Below are 25,540 nucleotides of genomic sequence, written 5' to 3' on the forward strand. Positions count from 1 at the left end.
TATTAGGGAAGTTATATCCAGACATCAGATTTAGTACAACAAGTTCAATAAAAAGTAAACTCTGCATAATTCAAATTGTGGTTTTTTCCCTTCAACGTTAAGAGCACAGAATATGCTTGGTATTTTTAATTTATGGTAGTGTGTACATGTAAAACAAGCATACCGTATATAAAATCAAAGTGCCATTTCAGTAACCATAGCAGTTTTGTATGTTTTTACAGAATGATGGTTCTATGCGACCATGGGCAGAGCTCCGTTACAGCAACGGGGACAACCACAGCCCATCTTTCCAAATGAAATGCTACATTACAGAAAATACAAAACAAGTTATTGAGTACGTCCACCATGTACACATTCAGACTTTTTAGGTTAGAATTGGAGTTGGCTGCACCTGCAGCAGATGTGGTTGGAACTAGGGCCTTGAAAGTTTTTTTTAAAAACCTCCAGAGGTGTAAGGCAGGAATCGCTTTTAGCTTGGTAGCTAACATTTAGTTACAAAAAGTAAGAAAAAAAAATACTGAGTGTTCTGTAGCACATTTCATTATGGGAAAATGATACGTCACCCACCATTCTTCATAGGCTAGCCTCTTGGCATAAAAAAAAGGCAGAAGCTATCGGAAAACAGGATTTAAAATTAAATACAAATCGCCAAACTACTGATTTTAAAATAAAACCAAACAGTGACTGTTTGTACTACAGTGCACAATAAGTTCAAGCACCTTCTAAAGACACATCACACCCTGTGCCAGGCACTTGGATCTAAACAAGTTATAGTTTCTCCCTTTGTCAGCTACACCAGAAAGGGCATCCACACTCTTCGACTTTTTTAAAAGCTAAAACAAGGTTTATAACAAGAATAAATTCCCGTGATGCTTAGTGTTTGGCCTGGAATTCTCCAATGTAAAGTAGTCTTTTTAAAACAGTGATAATTTACCCTATGCGAAACACAGGGCTTCACGACATTGCTCCTCTCCAGTCAATCCAACGTTCTAGTTTCTCACTGTCCCAAATCTGTTCCCCGCTGAGGGCTCCATTCCCTACCCAGGCTTCTTTCACCTAATTAATGCTCTGTACCACCACCACCACCACCTCCTTTCCAAGTATATAATGCATTTGCAAACATACAAGTAGCCAATTCCAGTAACTCTGAAAGAGGATTTCACTTCTTTTTCTCTCCTCGTGTGCAGTCAGTAGTAGTATTTTAATAAGTATTCTCCATTTTGCTTCTCTGTGTTCTTCACAACAGGAAAGGCAGCTGCACCTGCTTACCTCCAAAACCAAAAGAATTGCCCTATATAAACTCTAAATGGTTATCTTATACAGAGGGATTTTATACGCAAACTTCCTGAATGTGCACTTTTTACTGGGACAAGGCAATGACATAGTAAGCTCATTTCCCCTGCCCCAAGAAAACTGATAGCATCTGCCATAGCAGAAAATTCCTGGTCTTATCAGATCAATATACATAGTTATTTGGTCATTTACATATGCAGTTTTTATGCGCTATCAAGCTTCGTTCTCTGTTGGAGGCGAGTTTGTTGTTACCATAGAGTCTGGCTTGCGGGTCATCCTATCCAATTCCTCTTGAACGTTTGTCAAAACTGTTTTTTGTCCTAAGGAAAAAAAATAGAACCAGGTTAAAGCAATCTAATTTCAGCAAAATGGTTTAACCAATGAGTACACGCTTTCATAAAATCACTTTTATATGACAATACATTACTGAATTTCTCATTATTTCGGCACCTACCCAAGAACACAGGGCCTGACACAATGCAAGGTAATGTCTCTAAAGACTGACAAATACTAAGGTTTGATTCACGCTGAAGAGATGCAATGCTGAATTATACAGCAGCGTAAAGCACAAAACATCCGTGATATATTCTGCAGCAACTAACATTTTAAAATCCACATTTAGAATTTTCTATAAAAACCAACTGTACACAATTCTATTATTATTATTATTGATAGAGTTTTATTTAAACCCAGATTTTAACCTCAAGTTTTCCAAGTTACGTAGGACACCTGCTACAAAAATCCCATTTGTTTGGTCACACTTATACTTGCTGTATTTTAATGTTAAACAACTAGCAGGAAGAACTCTTTTATGTCTGCAGACAATGTTTCCCCTAGCAAAAGGGGACGTGAATTGCATATTCATGTAATATCTCAGAGCAGTCATTTCAAAGGCCTTCTTCAATTGGAAACAGACACACCGAAGTATTTCATGGAAAGGCGTATCTTACATTTTTATATTAGACTCAAAACTTTTTAACAATTCTCCAACTGAACCATCAGTTTAATTCTCTCATTCTGAAAATTATAAACCCACAGACAAATTAATCACTACAACTGGAACAATATATTCTAATGCTTAGAGCATACAAGCATTTAAGATTAAAAAGCTGTATTTTTAGACAAAAAGTAGATTATATAACCATGTACAGCTTCCTTACATAGCCAAAGAATTTAACAAGCATCTGTTTTCCAGCTCAAATGTGTGTGAAATATTAGGTGGATTTTTTCCAGGGTACATGCTGAAAGCATTAAGAAGGCAAGATTTGACTGTTCGAGATTTAAGTGGTTTTTTCCAAAGTACAAAGACATAACCAAGTTAAAAGGTTACCTTTAATCACTATAAAGGGTTTAGATTTAAGCAGTAGTCATAGGCCACAGTACTCATCCACTGAATAGATGATATTAAGAGTATTTAAACAAAATTTAAAAATTAGTACATTAACTGTGATATAACTTACAACACAAATCACTTTACATGTAGACTCACGGTATATTGGAGTTAAAAAGCCTAAACCCTAAACCAAAAAAACCCCACACAAAATTCTCACTCAAACAAAAGTAGGTCTAAACAAAAACTGTGCCTTTTTTTTTTTTATGCGAGACAAACTGGATCCTTAAGCCTCCAAAATAATACCAAGCAGCTGTCTCCTGCAACTCCCTCACCCTGGGCAGAAGAACCCGGCCTAGCTGCTGCTGGGCGGAATGTAGGTTGCGTACTCCCCTTCACCACCGCCACAGGCGAGCGCCTTTCGAAAAACAAGAAATACAAGGAGCTGTTTTTAAGAAAAGAAAAACTTCCCCTCCCTTCTGAACTAAACTGGTACTTGACAATACTGTCAAGGACAGTAACGGCCTTAGTCAATTAGATGCGTGCTGCACAATTATAGGTATTCTCCTTTGCCGGTTAAAGTGGGAGCAGGGAACCCCAGTTCTTTACCTATTGCCCAGGAATAGAAGGGTGAAGGCAAATCTTGGAATTTGCAAGAATCTTCTTGTGGATATAAGTGAAATAACTTTTTAAAGTCTAGAAGTCCATGCGAAGCAAAAAAATCCACCACAGAAACCACCAATTGACGTTCTTTGAAATAGCATGGTCTACACAGGAAGAAAGACAGTCCAGAAATACAACGGCAAATCAGATGGGGGAGGAATTACAAGTGAAAAACGAATGTGACATTGCAGCATCTGCCCGGACAAGAGAGTCCTCTCAAGTAAGAGTTAACACAGCAGAAATCAATCAATCAGTCAGGCTGACCACTATGCCGAGATCCACAATGTCTCCCTCATCCTGTGACAGAATCTCAACGTGTGAATCACAGGATATTCATAGCTGTGGGAGAAACACATGGTCTCTTGACAGTTAAACAATTTTAATGTCAACCCTCTGAAAACTTAGGGCTCTTTAAACAGTTGAGATTAGACATTTCAAACACCTACAAAGATTGCTGTAGCACATTTACTTGCCCAGAGGGTGCTGCCGTAAATAGGACTTTCTCCAAGATATTCCCCTCAGCTCTTCCACAAAAGATCTTTTCTGTTATCACCAGCACCAGCTACCTCATAGACTCAACGAGAGCTTCTCAGATAGCAAGGTTAGGAGCCCTTACCTTCTCAGGACAGTTTAACCTTATATTGGTAGAATATAAGATGTGAGCACAGCAGCTGACAAGGAACAGGCATGTTCTCTTGTGAGGGAAAGCCAACTGTTCTGTTCCGAAAGTCAGGGAATGAGCGCAGGCTGCCAACTTAATGCAGCCCAGAAAAGCCACCTGCGATCTTGAGATCACTCAGGAGAAGTTCTTCCACCAAAGAAAGACAACTGCTGTAGCAGGCACTACAGTGAGATATATCTGGAGTGCTGCATGCAATTCTAATGACACGTGTTCACAAAAAGATAAGCCAATGATGGGAACTAATGAAGAAACTAGTAGGGAGAAGAGAGCTCAACCTCTAACAGAAGTCTAGAAGAGAACTTGTCTAATTTAGTCTACCAAAACAAGGAAGTTAAGAAAGGATATATGACTGTTGTCTCTAGATGTTTCAGGAGAGAAATCTTCTATTTAAATTAGACGTTAATGCTGACACAAGGGAAAAGAAAAAAAGGTACACATAGCCATTTGTTATCTTTGAAAACTCCTGAAAGGCACATGATGTTCTAGAAGACTGAAAGAGGAAAGAATGAAGCCCGTTACAGACTAGTTAGTTTTAACTCTAGTATTTTTTCCAGAAATTGCAATTATGTTTTAAGTGCTTACAAACAGCGTACCAGCACAACAATCAACACGCATCTGTTACCAACAAGGTGTGTGAAGCCAACCAAATTTCTTTCTATGATAGCATAACAGGTCCTGCGGAGAAGGGAAAAGTGGTCGATATCACATCTTGTATGACCTTCATGTAAACAAACTAGAAAAAACCCAGTCTTGGTATTTCAGAAAAATTAATGTATTGTAATTCATAAAATTACCCATTAGTTATTGATAGTACTAGTCAACATTTTTATTCAGCAATCCACCCTGTCCAGCTGTTGAAGGTATCAGATGTGTAAGCAAGCATTCTTGAAGGGACTACAAAGGATTTTGAAAGACAGGAGTGGAGGTACAAAGTTATTTATACAAAAATTATCCAAGCAGTGCATAGTAAGAGAGTGGAAAACAATGATAAAGCTAATGTACAACCTTTGGAAATACTACAGTAATTTGATACACAGTAGAAAACATCCTACTGGGAGGCAGAAACTGTATTAAACTGGCAGCATTGTAACAAATCCGGATCAATATCAGGCAGATGAAAAAATCCTAGCATCATGCTGAGAGGTCTAAACACAAGCGGAACACATAACACAGCTTAAGTAACCCCCACTTCAGGCAGACAAAGCCTTCTCTGAAGCACCAAAAGCAACAGATCATGGGAGTAGCCCAAGGAGAACAGCAAGAGTTATCAGAGCCACAAAAACCACGTCCTGCGAGGAAAGGCTGAGAAGCGTATTTTTGTAGTCCAGACAAAAGCCAGAGGCAAAAGGGAACAGCTTTCAAATACGCAAAAGACTGCTGCAAAGACAGAGGGGCTACACTGATCTCCGTCTCCACTCGAACAAGACAAATAGTACTGGGAGCACAAAATACTGACTGCACAAGAGAAAAAATAACTAAGAAATGCAGTACTGGCATAGGCTTCCTGGGCAGATGACATTGCATCTTCCAGTTCAGAGTCTGTTTGCTTTTTAACCACTAGCCAGGAACTCCCTCACTGATTCTGCTTTAGGTAAGAGCATGGATGAACTAATCCCTAACAATTATTTCTAGTCCTATTTCTACAAAAACGGTTAATTTGACCTTGTGGTCAGTAATAGCATGATGCTGCACTTGATGAAGCAGGGGGCACCTTTCAGTGTTTCACTGAGGAAGGAATTCTGGATTAAGAAAGAATTAATTAAATATTTTTATAATGTTGAATCAATAATGTTATGTAAATAATATGTAATACAAATAATTCTTTGTTATCTTTATAATAAATAAATGTAATAAACTACATAATTCATCACGCTAAAACAAAAAGACCCCAGCAAAATACTAACTTGCTTTAAGTCAAATTCTAGCCACTTCTGAGCTTTCAGAGCATGGAATGTCGTAGAAAAACCTTCCCAATTAAAAAAAAAAAACAACCCAACATCCTTACTTTCCCTCTCCAGGAATAGTTTCAGTTCGAATACCCACACTCTAACAACTGCTCTGGTTCTCCTACGGGCAGTATCATCACTGTGGCTGGTGTCAAATACTTTTCATTTCCTGTTCAGACTATCTGGGCCTTACACACTCCTCTATGCATCAGAAACCGCGGGTTTGGCATCACTGTTAAATTTTACATGATTTCACAAGTCTGGAATCAGAAGTAGAGTATCTATCAATAATTTAGTAGTGAAATAATTCTGGAAGGAAAGCTCCTGAACCGAAGTGTGATGTGAACGCCAATATAAAAAAGAAACAGTTAAATAATCAAAGTAGTAAATTTCTAATACCGGGTGGAACAACCACATAGAGTTTTGTGTAAGTACCAAGGATTCTGACGGGTTTCTTTCATTTTCACGTAAACCAGTGCAATTACTTATCAGCACATCTTGCATACAATGCAGTCATAGGCACACACCCACAGAACAAATCCACTTGATTGGTGTTATCAGTTGTGTTGGATCACAATCAAATACTAAATGAATGACAGGGTAACTTCAAGCTGTCGTAAGAAGTAATTCATTTAAACTTGAACTCTGGAGAGATTTCTATAGCTTGACTGGAAACTACAGTCCAAACCCAATGAACTGCTTTCCCTTCAGCAAGTTAAGTGTTAAGAAAGGAATTCTAAAGTAAAAAAAACCCAACAACCAAACCCAAAAACCAGCACTTTCTGATCATCATCAAGACTCAAATGTTATTTATATTCCAGCAGTATAATTTGACTCAAAGAATCAAGTTATAACAGGCTTAATAGAAGTCCCAGAGTGGTGAAGTTGCAGCAGTTTAGCTCTTTAAATTTAAAGCCTGCACGCTGTAGCACTGTCATCTGTCAAGGTCTGTCCCTTTACCAACCAGTTTAAAAGATATATGCAGTTACACCAATATAGGCCAAATAAAATATTAAAAATACGCTGAACAGCCCGCGATAACAAGTCCAATACCTGATTTCTTGGCCGTACTTTGCACTCCTCCAGCACCGGGACTCCCAGGAGAGCCAGTCTTTTTGCTCAGGAGACTGTTAAAGAAACTAGCCAAGACACCTTCGCTTGCAGCATTATCTAAATAAAAAACAAATATATATACACATCACAGAATAGTTATTGCTGGTAAATGACAGAACTTACTTTTTTTACGTACATACATAACTCCCTTCTTACCAATCAAGGCAATAATCCTCAAATATGAGAAAGCCTCTCCTTGCTCACTTTGCATTCTTTGGCAAAGTCAGAGATGACTGAAAACATATTACTGCTCTTCTGGAATGGGCGGGGGGTGACAAAATTTTAATCTAAGTATTTCTATGCTTTTTTTTTTATCTAAATGTAGAAGCCAAGAAACAATGTATGAAGTATGGATGTGCAATTCAAAGATTTGTAAGTCCATTAACAAACTGCACAGACGTTTTAGCGCAGTCTTTCACGCCACACTACTCTTCACGAATCAGAACCTGGATATACAGCAACCAGACACAACGCAGAACTGCACAAGTATTTTTTACCCACCGTATGTGCGGTATGACACCACAGCGCATATCTGAAAACAATACTGGCCCTAAGGACTTTCTTAATGCACAGAGAGGAAAGAAACCACTCAACACCTGGAGCTCCACCTGAGGGCTGAGGGAGGGGAAAGGGCGTCACTTCCAAGGTACTTCACCTACTGCAGAAAATGGCATTCGAGAGAGGGTTTGGTAGAGCAGGTTTCACTGGGGATTCCCCAATAAGCCATAGGAAGTATAAAACTGCGGGTAGTTTAAAGCAGTCCCCACTCTAATAATCCAACTGCTGCGTAATAAATGTATCTAGGCAACTTCAGGAAATAATATATTCCAACATTATGGCAATAACAGAACTCCACTGCAACTCACACAAATGACTCAAAAAAAAAAAAAAAGAAAAGAAAATCAAACCTGAAGCTATGTCATAAATTCATTCCTGTTATTAAACTAACTATACCATTAGTGAATAAATTCCAAAATCTTTCTACAAAAGAGGATTTTTTTTGTTAAAGGGAAATAACACATCATAAAAACAGTAAAATGCTTATTCATACTTTTAATATTTGGATCTGGTTTCTTAACTGATGTTATTGGTGAGGCACTGGGTACATTGGCGGGACCAGCTCTGCCTTGAGTTCTTGGGGATCCTGCAGGGCCTCTTGCAGGAGATTCCTTAAAAGAAGTCCACATCACACAAATCAGAGAAGAACTTAAATGGATTAGTGACATAAAGCAAATGTAATGTTACATACAAATTACTTTTTAAACCTTTATATTGGCACTGCAGTGTATGCACACTGGGAAAAAAAAAGAAAAAACCAACCAAACAAAACATCACCCGTTATTTTGGGCATGTGCCTCCGCTATAACAAAGGATGAAACACTGTAGGAAATTTTCTGTGCAACAATCATCAGAGATTTCTATGCTTCCACAGTGAATTAGAACATAGTCATTTGTAAGCTACACTAAAATATTGCTGCTTTTTAAAAAATTTACTCTCTGCAGTTTGGGGAGATTATGTATTTTACATTTATATTTACAAAATGAACATCTACAGGTTAGAATCATTCCCTCTTCCCTAAAAGGAAACAAAACACCTACTCTTCTCTTGGATCTACTTACTGATGCTCTTGTAGGCGTTGCTGGCTGTTTGGCAAGGAATGACTGCAAAAACAACATATTAAGAATATTAAATATACTTCAGAAAATATAATGGAATAAAATACAGTGAAGCTGACTAACCGTTCATTTATTTGATTATTTTTTCTGATATTTACATGCTTCCTCTTTGATATTTATATACTTCCAGACTTTACCACTAGAGGACAGAGTTAAAATGAGAAAAAAGCCTCAGTCCTTTGTCTTACACAGCCATTCCAGAACTATAGGCCAGAACCACAGACACCCAAGTTTGTAACCTCTACGATATTTATAATTAACCATACAGAAAAGTGTTATTAGGTTTTTTTTAAACAAGAGCAGTAAAAAAACCCACAAGATACAGCATAGCCAGCTTTGACATCTTAAAGTCTTTCAAGCCTCTGGCTTTAAGAAAACTCTAATGCTAAGATGGTACATTTTAAAAGTATTTATATTTTACAGATCAACACATCCATGTTGTGAAATTTCAAGTTAACTTCTTGCTCTTCTCCCTTGAAACGTCAATTATTTCTGTTCTCAGGTTATCTTCCTTTCAACTTGCCAGAAAAGCAGCCATATTTTCTACTAGTATTGGTTAAAATAAAGGAAAGCCTTATTTCAGAATGACATCTGAATTTGGAAAGCTGAAGAGTGGCTATCTAGTGATTTAAATGAGGAATGAAAAACTGAAGGCAATAACAATGAAGAGCTTAAAGTGAGATGTTATTTAGTAAGGACTTATTTTCATTCTTCCATTCTCACCTGTTGCTTCATAAGAAATACTTGTTCATCTTCTGCTGCCAGCTCTTTATCATGGACTAACTGTTGAACAAAGTATTTTGTTATTAGAAGTACAAAGTGAAATTACTGTAACTGTTTTTATGTTTTGGTGATCAAAAGGGAAGGAAAAGAGGTAAATCTTTAACATCATTTTCATTTTTTAAACAAAAAAAAAAATCTGTCACATTTAAAAGAGAAGTAACATTAAAGAAGTTGTCATAAAAAAACCTTAATATTGGAAGTGACTAGAGTAGACCAGCATTGATGGCAGCCTGTGGGTATTCTCCTAGAAAGATGAGTACTTGGTAAGTAGCCACATTCATCTTTTTAAGTTTAGGTATTAATCTCTTCAGCATCTCTTCAAAGACCTGAGACTGCCTTACTCTGTAAGGCCCACACTCAATCCCTCAGCCGCCAAAAGCGTTGCGTTAGCTCTTATCAGTCCTAACACCGCTACCAGCCAATGATCATTTCCTACAGGTGCCATGAGCTACAACGGCATTAAACCTTTCCCTTACGTGAAAGCTTCAAACAGCTCTTCCCTTTTGCAAATACTGGGGCTTGAGCTAGAAACGTTCGGCGTGTAACAAAGTTGTAAAAGCAGCTCTCCCATGCAGACCAGAATACAGTGTCATTGACAATTTTCCATATTATCCATTTTACACTTATCCTATTCCTGTGTGCCTATACTCACACAACAAGCAATAGCCAGAATTTATAGGGATTATATACTACTCTTGCCTTTCATGAAGAAATTTGTCATTAATAATATGTTAATGCAACAGTGATGCAAATCTTGTAAAAGAAGACGGTGTCCTTACATGGTAACCTCAATGCCATGTGTGCATGTATGTCAACTGCTGAAGTCCTACAATAGCATTCTCTGTTTTCAAAAAGTGGGTTTGCCCCACGCATGCAAAAAGCCTCCTGGGCAATGGTTATTTTTGGACTGCCTTTTGCTCACAAAGGTGATCAATTTCTGTGTTTGCTTGCAGTATTTTAAACAACTGGAAAATGAAAGCCTGATGTTTCACACATTTGGATAAAAAAACCCAAAACATTTAGATTTGGAGTTCTTTAATATTATTAGTAGCCATTCAAGCAAACTGCACTTATTTGTCAGTGGGCTGGGAAGAGTTTACTCCTTTTTACCTTTCTTACAGGAGGTTTTACAATGAAGTCCTCATATGCATCTTCTGGTTTCACTGTTGTGAAGTTTTCATGTAAAATGGCAATTTTCTTTTCATTGTCCCAACCAGCAGGTCTATAAAAAGAGGGAAAGCTTTGCCTTTTCAGTCACAAAAAGCACTGCTACAGAGACCATTTGTTTACTGCCGTTCACCTGAATAAGGTAATTTTATTACAGGTCAGTCCCAATTCTCAGCTAAATTCCGAAGATACTAAAAAGCTGGTGTGGTATACTCAGAGTCCAGTAACCCAAGTAATTGGCACTAAGTTGCTTTTTTAATTCAGAATTTCAGAACACTCACATACTAAGCTTTTGAATGACACAAACCATTCAAGTTAGTTATATACACATATGTTATACAAAGTGCAGTGCTTAACAGAAAACAATCTGAAACCACGCTGCTGATACAATTGACTTACATAAAAACTGCATCCTTTTCTACCACTAAGGCAGGTGTGGTAAACTGAAAACCGTATGTTTTATGTACAATGTACTTATACAACAGATCGAGGTTCTTTTCCTCCTTAACTGATGTATAAATCAAGGCAGCCCCATCTGATCATTTATTTAAGGAAAATTATGTAAGATAGAGTTTTTCAATTATAGTACGAATTTCAAAACAGGAGCTAACAGGCGTATATCTACTAGACCTAATTTTGAGAAGTAGTTCAAGGCAGAAGCTGTAGCCATTTAGTATTCAGGGAGAAGGGGGTATAACAGGAGAACACTCATGATACGTTTCTTCGACATACACAAGGTAAGTGCCTGGGGAGGGTAGGTCACTTTGAAAAAGTCAAAAACTTAAGAGAGAGCTGAGATCTCAGGTTTACGTGGAAATTGCTAGTTCTGGGGGGAAAACCTAGAAAAACAACCTCGCAAAACGCAAGACAAGCCCTTTGTAAAGGAAGGAAAGCTCCAAATCCCACCATCCACAATTTAAAAACTATAAAAAGTTTTACATATCTCTCAACATTTTCAAAACACCAAATGCTACATAGTAAGTAACTAAATACCAAGCAATCTTGAAGTGCAATTGCTCGGATTAACTTTAGGTGCAATTCAACACTGAAACGTATTTTCTCACTTCCAGATTACAGCAAATCTCTCCAGAGCAGGAAAGGATACACTGTAAGCAGAATCTACGAATGTGTGACTGAATGAAGTCAAAGTGTTCTTCTCTGTAATCATGCTCCTTCTCTAGTACACTCACTGCATCGCACTGGAAGAAAGGGAGAAAAACAACACCAGGAAGACCCAGTCATTTAATCCCAGCACAGATTCAAACATTCTCCTTAATATTACACACACATCATATTTACTTTGAGGCTTTGGTTTTGAAATGCCACAAATAAATCAAAGGATAAAGTAATTAGCACATAACTGATAAGGTTATTTCTCTTCTGCAAAATTAAAACTTGACACTGATGGCAGAAGCTTACTTTTTAAAATAAATCCCTTTACTATTAATCCAGAATTCATTTTGCATGTCTGTATAAGGCATGCCTTCTCAGAGAAAAGTAATTAAACTTTTCCATAGTAGCAAACAGAACTAGAAACTCACTTTTGTACAAACTACCAGCACAGGAATACCGAGGTTGTGAGTCAGCACATTTTCTCCAAGCGGCAAAGAAACATGTTCATCCTCTTGGCCAGAAGAAGGACCTCGTCTCTGTGGTGATCCCTGGTAGCCTTCTTCAGGTTCTACGTACTCTTGAAACTCCTTTATAACTATGAAGAGACACATCTTCTTAAGGTACAACAAAGGAACTAGTTCTTCTTTTTAAACCATAATTAATCTATGACTAACTAGAAGTCTCAAGGGTTGGTTTTTTTTCTTTTTAAAATGAGGAACTACTTGTTGCCCCTTCAAACACAAGAATGCTCCTCAACCAGAATTTACAGCAAGCTAAATCAAGTGCAATTTGGAGCTATCTCAAATAATCAGAACTAGCTGCAAGAGCTATAGTATGCACAAATGAACATTCCTCGACACAATGCCTTTCATTACAGAGGAGCTGACAACAGCAAATGTAAAGGTAGTTTAGCAACCTAGCCTGTACTCACTGCAATTTGTACCTAGTTTTGGAAGAAAGCATGGTGAAAACGTCAACGGACACAGAAAACACCAAGCTGAAACAGCCACTCTTTCTTATAAGCTATTACTCCATTTAAGTTTCTATTACTGTACACTTCCGTTGCAGGAGTCTCATGCTAGAAATACAAAAAATACACTGCATAAATACAGACTCCAGGACTTCTAAATGTTGTTATCTGAAGAAACTGCTATATTCTGGAAAACTACAATGGATTCCAGAGAAAATTAGATGCTTTCTATGTTTTCAATGTTTAAATTTTATGGCAACGATGATAATACTGAATGCTATCAAATACTGAAGTGCCCAAGAAATGGTATTATTTCTGCACACCAACTGTGCACTGTGACCCCACACAGGCTTTATCAAACCCGGGCTGCAACTTACAGCTTTTAGGTCTTTTTTTCAGGATGAAAGCCACAGACCAGACCAATCTGCGTCCAGGCTGTCTCTGCTCCTGGGCACAGCACTTCCCGAAGCCTGGGGCTGTTCCTCACACAGCAATCCCACCTGAAGCCTCCCTCAGCCAAGAGGAGCCCGTGGTGTGCTCCCATGAAGGCACCTTTATTTTAGGAAGAGCAGGAGCAGGCTGACTGTATGTACAGGAAGGAGAACTCTCTGGAAAAGCTCCCCATCTCCCACACATGCACAAAGAGAGCGTTGTTTAGTGCATCCATGCATGTGACAGGGAAGGAACTGCGACTGTACTGCAGGCCTGCTGATACTTCAGAGGTTTAGGAAGTGGTAACACCTCAGAAAAGTTTATAATAAAAATCTTGCAAAATGAATTCACTGTTCCTTTTCAAAACAGAACCATTCCTGCCATAGAATGGGCATGTGGAAGGAAGAACAAATCAGAAAACCACTTCTGTTCAAGGTGGCACATTCTACAATTCTTATTAGAAATATAAAATTGTGCAAACTTGGGAAAAACAAGAGAGCTCTAGTCCAGAGAAAAGCTTAAAAAACCCCATCAAATAGACCGTAAGACTTTCAACCACCAATTCAATATATCCCAAGGTCCAAGCGAATAAAAAATATTTCAAATGCAGCTGCTTTGAAAGCTGGGGAGGCAGTGCCTTCTGGTGGAGAGGGAACAGCAATGCTTTCCTCTAGTACTGTTTCATACCCAGCAACCGGAAATCAAAATTCCATTATACATTCTGCACATCAAATACGTTTACTGACCATCTCACAGAAAGCAAATTAATTCCAGAGCATTTAACTAGAAAAGGATTTAGAAAAACCCTCATTACTCAGACTCTTCCTAGCTCAGGACAGAAAAAAGCCCACTGAAGACAAGTGTATTACAGCAGTTAAAAGAACACCATTTACATCCACTACAATCACTCAGATAAGCCTCTCTGACTTAATCAGATGTAAAAGAATATTTGACAATACTGCTCTCAATCTACTACAGCACTATAATCAGACAAGATTAGTTTCCTAGGTTTTGTTCGTATCACAACAGGAAAATCTTTTCTTTAGGATATATCTTTTACTATAAACCCCCTCAAATTTGGCCAAGAAAAGCCTCTCTTGAAAACAGTAAGACTCTGACAACATGATGCAAATCATTATTCAAGACACCCCAAGAATTTACTAATACAAACAACAGCAAATGCAACAGAGAAATTCCAGAATTCTGATGGCACATCCTCATGGATTTCTCCTGAATGGGAATGAAGACCTGGAGACCTGGGCTCCTGGAGAGCCCACACTCCCGGCTGGGAATCTGCCCTGTCCCAGGAGGGAGCAGTACCAAACACCGGCACCACAGACGGCGGCCAGCAACGCCGTATCTCGCGCTGGTCGATCCACGTATGGAGGCAGAAAACACTTCCCTGTGGAGACGAACTGTTGTTGTGGATTGTTAGTAACACAGATGACGGTCTGGCATTCATCCCCGGCTGGCGGCTGAGAAACGCTACAGAATCCACTCGGCTTCAGTTAACAAGAGCATCTCCTGAACAAGCAATTACTGGAGGTAAAAGAAGGTAAAAGCTATACTGAGAACCTCTAACTACTGTATCTTGAACGCAGACACACTTCTTCCAGAATTAAAGTGGTTTAAATGCCCGTTAGTGATAGGCTCTTGAACGCTTTTTAAAGATCCTCCTTCAACCCCCATTCCCATTCAAAATTTAGTCTTCTTAAATCCAAGTAAACCTGTATCACAGGCGCTGCCAGACCACCCCTTATGAACAACCTGCATTCTAAGCAGCTAATAAAGAAGCTCACTTCAGTTAAAGAGGTGTTTTTTGTGACAGAGCGATTTAATACTTTTTCCTTACCTTCCGTATCTATTTCTCACTTGATTTTCACTCTCAAACTTTTAACGGACAGAAAGTTCATCATGCACCCAAACAGCTTGCATAGATATTTTTCCTTTTTTTTCTAGCGAGCTATGAGTATTTTCTCTGCCACACAATTCATATTAAGGAATTGCATTCTATACGGTATGGGAAACAACTCTTTTCTTTATTAAGAAGTAGGAGAAAATGATTTTGATTTGAATTTTTTTTGAACAGGAAATATAGATAAGATGATGCACGTAACAATAAAATCCTCAGTCTTGGAGTACTGTTTGACTGCAGTACAGAAACAGCAGACAAACGCTGCAATTTACTGAACTAGATACATCACAAAAGCACTGAAGAGCAGAACAAGAAATCAACACAGAAAATTTTTCTGAGACATTCTATATTTACACTCTATTTCATAATCAATTCACGTAGCTTTTAGCTTTTCTGTGCGCTGTCTTTACTGATCATAAATTTTAGTCCTGTGAAAAGAATTCCTAGACAAAGGATGAGCGGGCAAAGTAAGTCTCTCTTCTCGTTTAGCTTAAGAATTCTTTCAGCTGTATGGAAAAGAAAAAAAAAAAAAAGAAAAAAAAGGCAGAGAACCTGACACTAATTGAGCTTGAACGGGACAGTACTTAATTATTAGAAAAAACTGTTATTGTGTTTCAAGTCTTCAGCTTCAAACGCTAGAGAGGTCATTAATATAATAGTCATTTTACCATTATACTTCCTTTCTGCATTTCTTGATTCTTGACAGTCGTCTTTTCTGCTTTGCTGTCATAAACAGGGAGGCAAAATTTAGATTTCCCCTGAAATAATTATTCAAATGTGTTGTTTAAACAATGATTTATCATAATTGAGATTGAATTAAAATACATTTGAACTAACATTATTTATCCGAATCCACATTAATCAAGCTTTTAGCAAGGAATTTCCAGAGCAGCTCAGTGATAGGAGTGAGTGCAGAGAAACAATGCTCTTGGTATACTCTAAATAATTCAATTTCTTTCAAGGCAGCCTGTTGCTTCCTTATGTGTGTCCTGCCTCCCATTCTGGAAGCTCTTTAACACAAAAGGGAAGCTTCTCACATGCCAGATGGAGCCTAGCAGCATCCACCCAGTAAAGCCAAGAGTCCGTATCTCAAATAGCAAACACAAGACAAAAGGCTGGGTGGAGAAAGGCCACGAAAACCTTGACAGCAAAGACAAGCAGTCCAAAGTTCAATTCCATTGGGAACGGTGAGCCAACAAAAGGATTTCTGGAAACGGGTAATAAGATCCCAGTAATGGAGAAAGAACAACCTAGCAGCACTTTAAATGGATGCTAATGGGATACTACTAGAAAATGTTTCCTCGGGGTCAACAGAACTACTGGCTGCTGGTACTGAGTGTAATAGCACTGTGGACCTCAGCTCGGTCCACGTGCCCCAGCTCCAGCTAGAAGCAAGCGTAAGGGAATATGGTTCTACAAGCTGATCTCAAGAAACATGTACATCCCTGTGGTGTTACACTGCAGTGGGGCTTTACTGGAACGAATTTGGCACATCTCTTCACTCTGCACGCTGTTTCTATATTTTCACTGCCTGCTTTGCATATGTGCTTTATTATCCCAGTTTTTTTCGTATCTGGGTTGTTGCAACACAGCGATTCTGTTTTCTAAGTGGCAGCTTATCTCAGGAAGCGTATGCAGCAGGATTTTAGTAAAGGAAACTTTGCTGGTGTAGCTTTATTGACGGACTGTAGTCACAAGGCATTCTTCAGGCACGTGTGCTCTATGTTGTCTAAGCAGTCACACTAATATAGCCACAGCTATCATAGGAATTTCTATTAGCACGACTTGCCATCAAGGGAACTACAAGCTATGGTGGTCAAAGCTCTGAGCTCAGATCTGGCCTCAGGGACAGTGTGCAAGATCTCAGAAGACAAGGATCTGAGATGACACAAGTGTCCCACACAGCGCCTGAGAAAAGGAGCAAGAAGGAAGTTTGGGAGTGGAGACACTGAGGCCCTGTTCTACTTGCATGATGATATGGGACCAAAGGTCACCTCTGTTTTCCATCACAGGGTGGCCGCAGACACCTGCAAGCAAGTGAAATAGGCAGCTCTCAAACTTTCCTTTTCCCTCAACTCTACTAAAGCGCAAGAGAAACTAGGAACTTCTATGCTACTTTAATTTAGAAATCTCTAAAGACAGTACTGTTGGAATGTTTTCTAAGTTCCGCCAAGACAGTGCTAAAGCCTTGCCATAGCTGTAACTGGCTCCTCCACACAGCGAAGGCTGAAAACACTTCTCTTTCCAAAAGTAAAATGTAAGTGCACAAACTGCACTTGGATTGCCATAAAAATTGGTGTCTCTCAGAGAAGTGCAAATCGGGTTAGCTGCTGTATTTTGACACTAAAACTGCCTTTCCATCTCCCATTCCAAAAAAATCTCTCACACATACAAAAAAACCCCAAACAACCTTTTTCCCTTAATTCTCAGATTTTACTTTTTTTTTTTTTCTCTCATATAAGCTGGTGATCAAACCCAGGGGGCTTCTGTCATTAAGTTTAAACTCTGGCTAGTATGCTGTAGGCACAAACCTTTTGGGAAAGTAATATTCAACATTCAGAAAGGAGATCAGCTACACAAATACATCTGCATGCTGACATGCCAAACAGATGACACTGCTCCCTAAAGAGAATCTAAGGAAGCTACGAGGCAGTATTTGCAAGGTTTAAACACTCCAGTACAGCCAGGCACCCGCCCTGAACAAAAGCAGCAACCAGCAAGGATCAGTCCAAACCTATACTTCAGCTGAAAAGGAATGCATGTTGCTAAGGTCTTTTCCACCGAAGGAATTTATTTTGGGGTAATTCAATATGAAAACAGAAAAAACTCTCAAGAAACACTGAAAACTATTTTAGGAAAGAAAAGAAGCTGCAGGAAACAATACTGCAGCGATGACTGCTTGCCAGTGCCAGATTCTTTCCTGACACAGATACACCAGGAAAGAAAGTTAATTTATACAACATTCCTAAAGTCACAGGGTAGGGGTGGCTGTAGGGAGAGACAATTAGATGTACCAGGATCACAGTCTGAGGCTCGTGAAAAACGAGGACAAAGAGACCTACGGGAAGACAAACACAGTATGGCAATGGGACCTGGCTTAGACAGCTCACTTCATTACTGAATTCTGTCACTATTTTAAAAGTGTGATTCTGTATGGAGTTAGTTTTTTAAAAATTGGCCTTTTTAAAAATCAAATTATCAAAATCTCGTTATTACAAGGGATTATGCAAGACCAGTAATTCACCTGATGATTTGTTAGCACAGCAAAACTGGAAGAGTTGTTTTAAAGCCAAATAAGAGTCTATCTGAATTAGAGTTGTAATCACAACTTCAAAGTAATTCTTATCCAACCCATTCTCAAAATGTTAATCTGAAGAAATTCATCATTACAAAAGAAAGTTGCAAGAGCTAGTTAAAAAAAAAAAAAAAAAAAGACAAGAACATATAGATGCACAAAGACTTACACTTCTGTTCCATGTCTCTCATCTCTTCTGGAGGAATTTTCATCTTATCAATATGTTCTTGCAAGACACTGGCCCATTTCTGTAAAGACTCCATAACAGTCCAGGGTCTAGACATGTCTGCAACAAAGACTACAATGGTGTCTTGCAGAGATTCTGCAGAAACCGCAAACTTCAATAGCCCTTTATGGTATAGGTCTCCATCCAGAATCCAAACATTACAACGAGTATGATCTGAAAGGAAAAGGTACAGTTGTAAAACCCAACAGATGCCAACTTTTTGCTTTCCTAGTTTGGGGGCAAACAGATGAGTACTTTAGTGTTACATGAAAGACCAAAGCCCAGCTACCAGCAGATCTCTCCTGCGTGTTTTTAACACAGGTGCATGTGTAAACGCCTACATTACTCAGTAGACACTTTCATTTAACGGGATTTTTTCTTGGTTCAGAATCTTTTTGTTTAAAAAACAATCTCTGTTCTTTGGCTTTTACTAAGGACAGCTGACACACTGGTTTTTAGACGCTGTACAGCATTCCTGAATTTGAAATACATATATTCCAAGTAAAACCAGAATACGTGTGACACACACGTGTGTGTAACTCCAAGTTGAAAAGGGGGTGGTTATAGCTGAGTCCAGCAGAGAAGCCTTAGGTGTCCCTCAGACACATAAGCCGGTTTAACATCTCTCAACAGAAATAAGCTGCAAACAAGATACAAGCAATAAGCAGCTTAGGTTTCTAGCACAGGAGTAGGAGGAGCAAACACAGGATAAACTTACAACCTACCAAACTTTAAAGCTGTGCTACCTGCTCTTCGTTCACACCGACTTAGCTCCTACCTGCACACTCCTTATGGAGGAGTACTGGACAAAACTCCCCCCCGCAGTGTTTTGATAGTTACTGGGATTTTTTTGTTGAAATGCAAGGTGGGGAGGTGGGAAAAATCAGCTGGGACAGACAGATGGCATGAGAAGTTTTACCCCAAACATGAACTTTGGCAAGAACAGAAGAAACTGAAAAGGGAGCATCATCCAGAAAGGATGTATCAGATACTCTGAACAACCAATTCTGTCCAAATTAAAACCACTGGCTCTAGATAAAGGCAAAAGCTTGACACAGGAAACTGGAAGGAGAAAAGAATACAGAGATATACATACTACCTTTCTAATCAGGTCTTGGTTAAAATTACTGAACAGCCAAGTTACAGACAGATTACATCAAGATACTATACACGGGCAGTCTTCATTTAGCATTTGTTATGCTCCTGCTGCCAGGCTGCCGTAAGACATTCAGACATCAGTCATCACACAAGCAGGCCAACAGTTATGCTTCTAACTTAACCGTGCATCTCCTACCTGTCCTCTGCAGTAAACAGTTATGATAATCATTGTGTATATAAGAAACGCATCTTTGCATATTCATCAATTTTTTCCCCTCTCCCTCCCCCCCACTTCAGGAAACCAACTCACTGATACCACACAGGATTCTCACAGCACTGGGTGTACGAAACCTAAAGCTATAGGAAGACCTCTAAGAACACGGGCATTGTCTGGCAAAAGTTTGGAAAAGCAGAAAGGAAGGTAGGACTTAACGCGAACGCATTCACACCTTTACTATTACACAAGAGTATATGAAACATCTATGCAGGACTCTCATCCTCTGCATTCCAGCAGCATCCTTTGTAAATTCCCAAAAGCAGAAATCTACCAGTGAATAGAAACCCTGTGAGCTTTCTAAGAGTGAAAGGTCATTAACAGACATTAACTTTGCCTATGCACAATGGTCTCCTTGAAGCAAATAGGAAAGTTTTTAAAAAAATCTAACTTAAATCTACCTATAGTGTATGAAAGTTTACAACTCATCAGCACTTTTATAGTTTCTCCTGCGGTGAGTGCTATGATTGTGGAAAAGACTTTCACACCTTAGCAAGTAACAAAACTTAATAAATATCCTAATTGACTCCTTCTAAGTCAGTTTTTTTAAGCCAATATCTGAAGGTTACAAAGGTTTTGTTTGCTAAACACCTTTGTCCTACTTAAGGATTTAGTTTCTGCTTAACACCTAGAATACAGACTGGAACTAGAATAGAGGTGGAACTATAATGCAGTTGGAACTATCACTCAAATGAAATCGATCTGCTAGGAAGACTGGAAGCCTAGCACTTGCATTAACATGTACTTTCCAAAAAAACCCCAAAACCAACATTGTATGAAAATGAAAGGTTTTCCTCCTTTCTTACAGTAAAGGTGTATGGCTTCTGATTTACATTTGCTACAAATATAAAACACACTGAAAAATACAGTAGTGGTTGTTCACAATTTGGCAAAGACTTGATGGCAAATTCAACTTTGTCAGCACCACATCTAGCTCCTCGTTAGTCAGATGATGTGAATGGTAACTGGGCCTTTCATTGCCGCTACGACAGGAGACACCAAAACTGAGCAACCAACTACCAGATCCTGTTGGAAAAGCAGGTGCTACTTAATAAGGACTATTAAAATAGCTGCTAAAACTACATTTCTAAATCCTGTCAATATTTCATTATCCCTTTAGCCATGAAAAAGATTCTCCCAGCTTTAATGAATTTTACTGCAGATGGTTGATTCTGTGAACTGCAACTACATCTCCTGCATTTATTCAAAAGGTATCAGTGGTAATTAGATATCCCTTGTCCAAGCTGCGGAGAGAGGCAAAACAGGGAAAAATAATTTTCAAGAGAACTACTTTAAAGATGTTGACAAAAAACCCCAATTTTCCCATTAGCAGCACTCATCTCAATCTGAAACAACCAGTTCAACTAGAATATGCATACGATATGGCTGAGGCCAGTCCAAACCTGAGGCAAAAACAGAAGACTACTTGATTTTGTTACAAGTAAGAATGCAACAACAGAATGGCTCTACTTCATTGGCGTGTTTGGCACAGTCAGGACAGCTGTACTGCACTGGTAATCTGAGGCAGTTCAACTGAAAGTTCTCTATGGTGTTTATAACTGCCAGGTAACCTATACCGTACCGCCACAAAACCAGTTGATGTAGTTTGTCTCACCGTGTTGGTGCACATCCTCACTTTAACTCTGCCCCATCACTGCAAGAGACTCTGAAAGCCACATATCCTTTAACAAAATTACGCAGAGCCTCTCTGCTCCCTCCTACGAATTAAGATTCTCATCTCTCAAAAGCAGACTAACCAGCATAGACATAAAACATCTGCTCATCACAAAGAAAGGCATAAAATTAAAACTGGTCGCTCTTCCTGAGAATTCCGCTAACAGAGGACTCGAGGGCCGGAGCTCCAAGGCCGTTTAATATTCCGCATTAACTTTACAGCTAGTGCTATAAGTGGCCTCATCCAGACGAACGAGGGTGTCACGGATGCAGAAGCAGCTATATGCTCCAAGAATATTGTACCTGGGGCTAACGATCTAGGAGAATCCTCTCGCTCTCAGCATTGCTTCTCAGGCGCCCCTGAACCTCTTCGCGAGCAATGCCTTAGCCTAGGCAGAACGGGGGATAGTACCCTGGGAAGGAGATTTTTCAGGCAGAGATTCAGCCATGGATTTATTCTAAGTTATCCTGAGACCTAAGGACCAAACTACTGCACGTTACATCGAACAACTAACACCTCACAGAAACGAACCAGCTAATTACCAAGGCCGTGGTCATGTGTTATCTTGCCATCCAAGCTAGGCATCGGCCACTGCCAAGGAACAAGCAGATGACAGTGAAGCCCAAAAAGTTTAGCGGGCACCTGCATCAGCCACAGGGATCCTTCAGAAGAGTTGTTTTCTACCCGTTTAACTTTCATACTAAAAAACCCCCAACAATTTAACCACTGATCTAATCTTCAGGGGAAAAGACAAAAGTAACTGCAAACTAAGGTACGCACCTAGCAATCTGGAATAATTCTACTTCAGGGTAGGAGAAGCCAGATTCAAACATCCCTTAAAGAAGAAGGGGCTGGGGGGATAAGAAGCAGCACACATTTTCCTTCAGATTTCTGAAGGGAGGTTTAAGGTAGATGATGACTCGGGACTATGACCAAAATATTTCCCCTGGACAGAACAAACTCGTCTGAAACGAAGAGCAAAAGGCAAAGAGAGCAAAGAAAGCTACTAGCACCTGGGAGAGAGGTCGGAAAGATCTTTTCACTCCACTACAGTTCCAGTGACCAGCGTTGATCTGACGCCCCTGGAAACCCTTGTGGTTTGCTGGTCTTGAGTAGATTGGGGTATAACAAGCAGCAGATACCCTCAGACCCAAGTATGTGATAGTGAGCTCCTGAATGCTTATCTGCAGATTCCTTATGGCTTCCAAGAATTGTGGGTCAATTATAAAGTCTTTGTTCCTAAATCTCTCTCTGAGCACACACACATCTAAAGTCCACAAAGTTTTTAAAGAAACAAAACCAGAGCTGTGCTAGAGAAAGAAGAGTGATATCTTTGCCTGCTGGGAGGTCCTGACCCACTTTGCTATTTATTTTGCTTGCTGATGACACTGATGAGACAGAAAGGAAAACGGAGTGTATTATTAGATCCTAACACATCCATTAAAGGGATGCATGAAGACCTGAATTCTCCAGCTGGGTCTGGTAGTCAAAAAGGCCATTTTTTTTCCTGCTAGTGCTGCCTGAGTTCTTATGACAGGCTTTTCCTAATCACCTCAAATACTTCTCACTTCCAGATACTCAGGAGTAGGCCCAAAATATTTCCAAAGTAGGGACATACTCGGGGTTTGATAGACAGCACCAGGAAAAGTAGCACACCAAACATCTTTCTGCTTATATTACCAGCTCCTTTGATGTTGCAAGAAGCCTCATGTCGCAGGCTGTCTTAACACTCCTAATCATAGGGGGTTTTTCCCCCCTGAAGTATTTATGCAGTACTAAAGAAGATTGTGCATGGTCAGAAAGCATTTACACCAAGAACCTCAGGAAGCCAAGAATGGCTCAGCACTTAAAACTACAGCACAAAAGATTTTTAGGAACTGCAAGATTAGGTGGCCACTGAAGACGCAGGCAATGTACTCATCCTTTAATTGTGCCTAACTTAGTATCCAAAGACAGTTTATTACCATGTGAGCGCAGGACCAATCTCCATAACAACCAGTCACATATGGTACTTAATCACTCGTGCAAGCCTTCAGTACATTTCCAGTTCCACAATACCATTATAGGATCTCGCTAGTTCATTTGTTTTCAGGAACATGGATGAACCACCATCATTGCTTCCCTCTTCTGAACTGAAAACTCAGAAGGAAGTCGTGAATAAGGAGACTGTCATTCCCCAGTTTTGAAGACGCAAACTAACACAAAGAGGTCCAGCAGTTTGCCCAAAATGAGACAAGCAGATCTAGTGACAAGAATAACGAACTCACTCCCCATCTCTCCCTCACCTCAGTGGTATTCTGATCAGTAGACCTGCTTTTAAGCAGTCTCTCCTCATCATTCCCCTTCCATGTAGTAGGGAAGATCAATCGACAGCAACAAAGACAAGGGGCAAAGAGACAAGCTCCAATCTGAGAACAGGAAATACTAATTCTGACTTTATGTTCTGTTCCTCACTCATTCAATTCTAACATCTCGGTTACAGTTACCAGAATTCCGCACCCAGCCCTGCAACAGCACACCAACCCCCCACGTCCAGAAACTCATACTGAGAATTAAATTCTCAAAGATGTATCGGTTACTTTCTATAGTTATCAAGTAGTCATACCAAATGACAATCTATCTGCTAGGCAGTCAGCATCAGCAAATGCATCTACCCTAAAAGTAAATGGATCCCGAGAGCCGCTCAAGTGTACGTTTTGCTCGTACACAGGTCAAGCTGTAAGAAGGGCAAGAGGGACAACGTACACTGAATGCAAAATACATTCCACTTTTAAGAAATTGATACAGGTTCTAAAACATGCCGAACAATGCTGGGATCAACTGCTTGGGCGTAACCCAAAACACACTGATGAAACCACAGTTATAATAAAAGTACGTCAGCTACTTAATTACAGTGAACAGATTACATATAAAATGAACTTACCATCTCTGTCTTCATCGTGAATATTCAGATACAAGTATTCCAGCCCTCTGCCTTTCTTCCCATGCTCTGCTCCCTGTATTTTAGCCATAAGCGTGGTTTTACCTGAACCATCATCACCTGCCAGTAAGTTTTTACAGGAAAAAAAAAAAGACACTTTCAGAATTAATTTTAACTTCTTAGAGAAGATTTTTGAAAACACACTTAAAACAATCAGAAGTATCCCCGTATGCTTTTGCACCACACTTATTTGTTGTTTTCTTTGAAGTGTTCCAGATAAATGAAATGACATACCATGACAACAGGAACGAAACACTTAAATATTCTGTATTACATTCCATTTGCTTAAATATATGTTACGAATCTAACAGCATAAACCAAAAAGAAAGTAAATCCACCAGTCTGAAGACAAAAACACAATAGATCTCATTACACAACCTCATTTTAACAAACTGACGCGTCAGTTCCTTCACATCACTGTTTTAAACACGCTTTGTTTCTACAAAAAACATCACCCCAACCACCCAACCGCTTGCGTATGCTACTTACCAAAAACAAGAATGTTCTTGCCCGATGGCAACTTAGATCGCGACCGGGTAGAAACTTCGCTCAGGATGGAGGACCTGGAGGAAGAGCGAAAAAAAAATGAGCCCGGGGGCGGAGGGCGGCGCAGGACACCCCACAGCGCCCACCCGCGCTCCTGCCACTTACGAACCGGCCGTCATCTTACAGGTGAAGATTTAAGCTCATTTTAAACGACCAAGAGAGCGCATCACCTTTTCGGGAAAAGCTTTTGTAATTTCTAAAACACGCGCAGTGACGTTTTCTTAAGTTTTTCCGCCTTCTAAGAGATCACGTTACTTTTCACCTGACGACTTAACTCTTCCCACAATCCGCTCCTGTATTTCACACGCGGCTTTTTCTGCCGTTATAGCGTTTTCCGGAGCGTTACCCGGCGACGAGCGACG

At 39.5% G+C, this 25,540-nt stretch overlaps 1 protein-coding gene across 1 annotated transcript in view; it reads right to left on the reverse strand.

Annotated features, from left to right (window-relative positions):
- Window positions 1-830: 830 nt before the first annotated feature.
- Window positions 831-25,540, reverse strand: part of DYNC1LI2 (dynein, cytoplasmic 1, light intermediate chain 2) — a 26,219-nt gene continuing 1,509 nt past the window's right edge. The window contains exons 3-14 of the mRNA XM_009881396.1: window positions 25,122-25,195; window positions 24,576-24,692; window positions 18,549-18,779; window positions 12,196-12,362; window positions 11,760-11,853; window positions 11,054-11,189; window positions 10,598-10,709; window positions 9,428-9,487; window positions 8,648-8,689; window positions 8,079-8,196; window positions 6,968-7,084; window positions 831-1,613 (exon numbers count right to left, since the gene is read on the reverse strand). Coding sequence (XP_009879698.1) covers window positions 1,507-1,613; window positions 6,968-7,084; window positions 8,079-8,196; window positions 8,648-8,689; window positions 9,428-9,487; window positions 10,598-10,709; window positions 11,054-11,189; window positions 11,760-11,853; window positions 12,196-12,362; window positions 18,549-18,779; window positions 24,576-24,692; window positions 25,122-25,195 — 1,375 coding nt within the window. The 3' untranslated portion in view covers window positions 831-1,506. The remainder of the gene's footprint in view (window positions 1,614-6,967; window positions 7,085-8,078; window positions 8,197-8,647; window positions 8,690-9,427; window positions 9,488-10,597; window positions 10,710-11,053; window positions 11,190-11,759; window positions 11,854-12,195; window positions 12,363-18,548; window positions 18,780-24,575; window positions 24,693-25,121; window positions 25,196-25,540) is intronic.

This window comes from Charadrius vociferus, unplaced genomic scaffold (assembly GCF_000708025.1).
Source record: "Charadrius vociferus isolate BGI_N301 unplaced genomic scaffold, ASM70802v2 scaffold553, whole genome shotgun sequence".
Taxonomy (NCBI): domain Eukaryota; kingdom Metazoa; phylum Chordata; class Aves; order Charadriiformes; family Charadriidae; genus Charadrius; species Charadrius vociferus.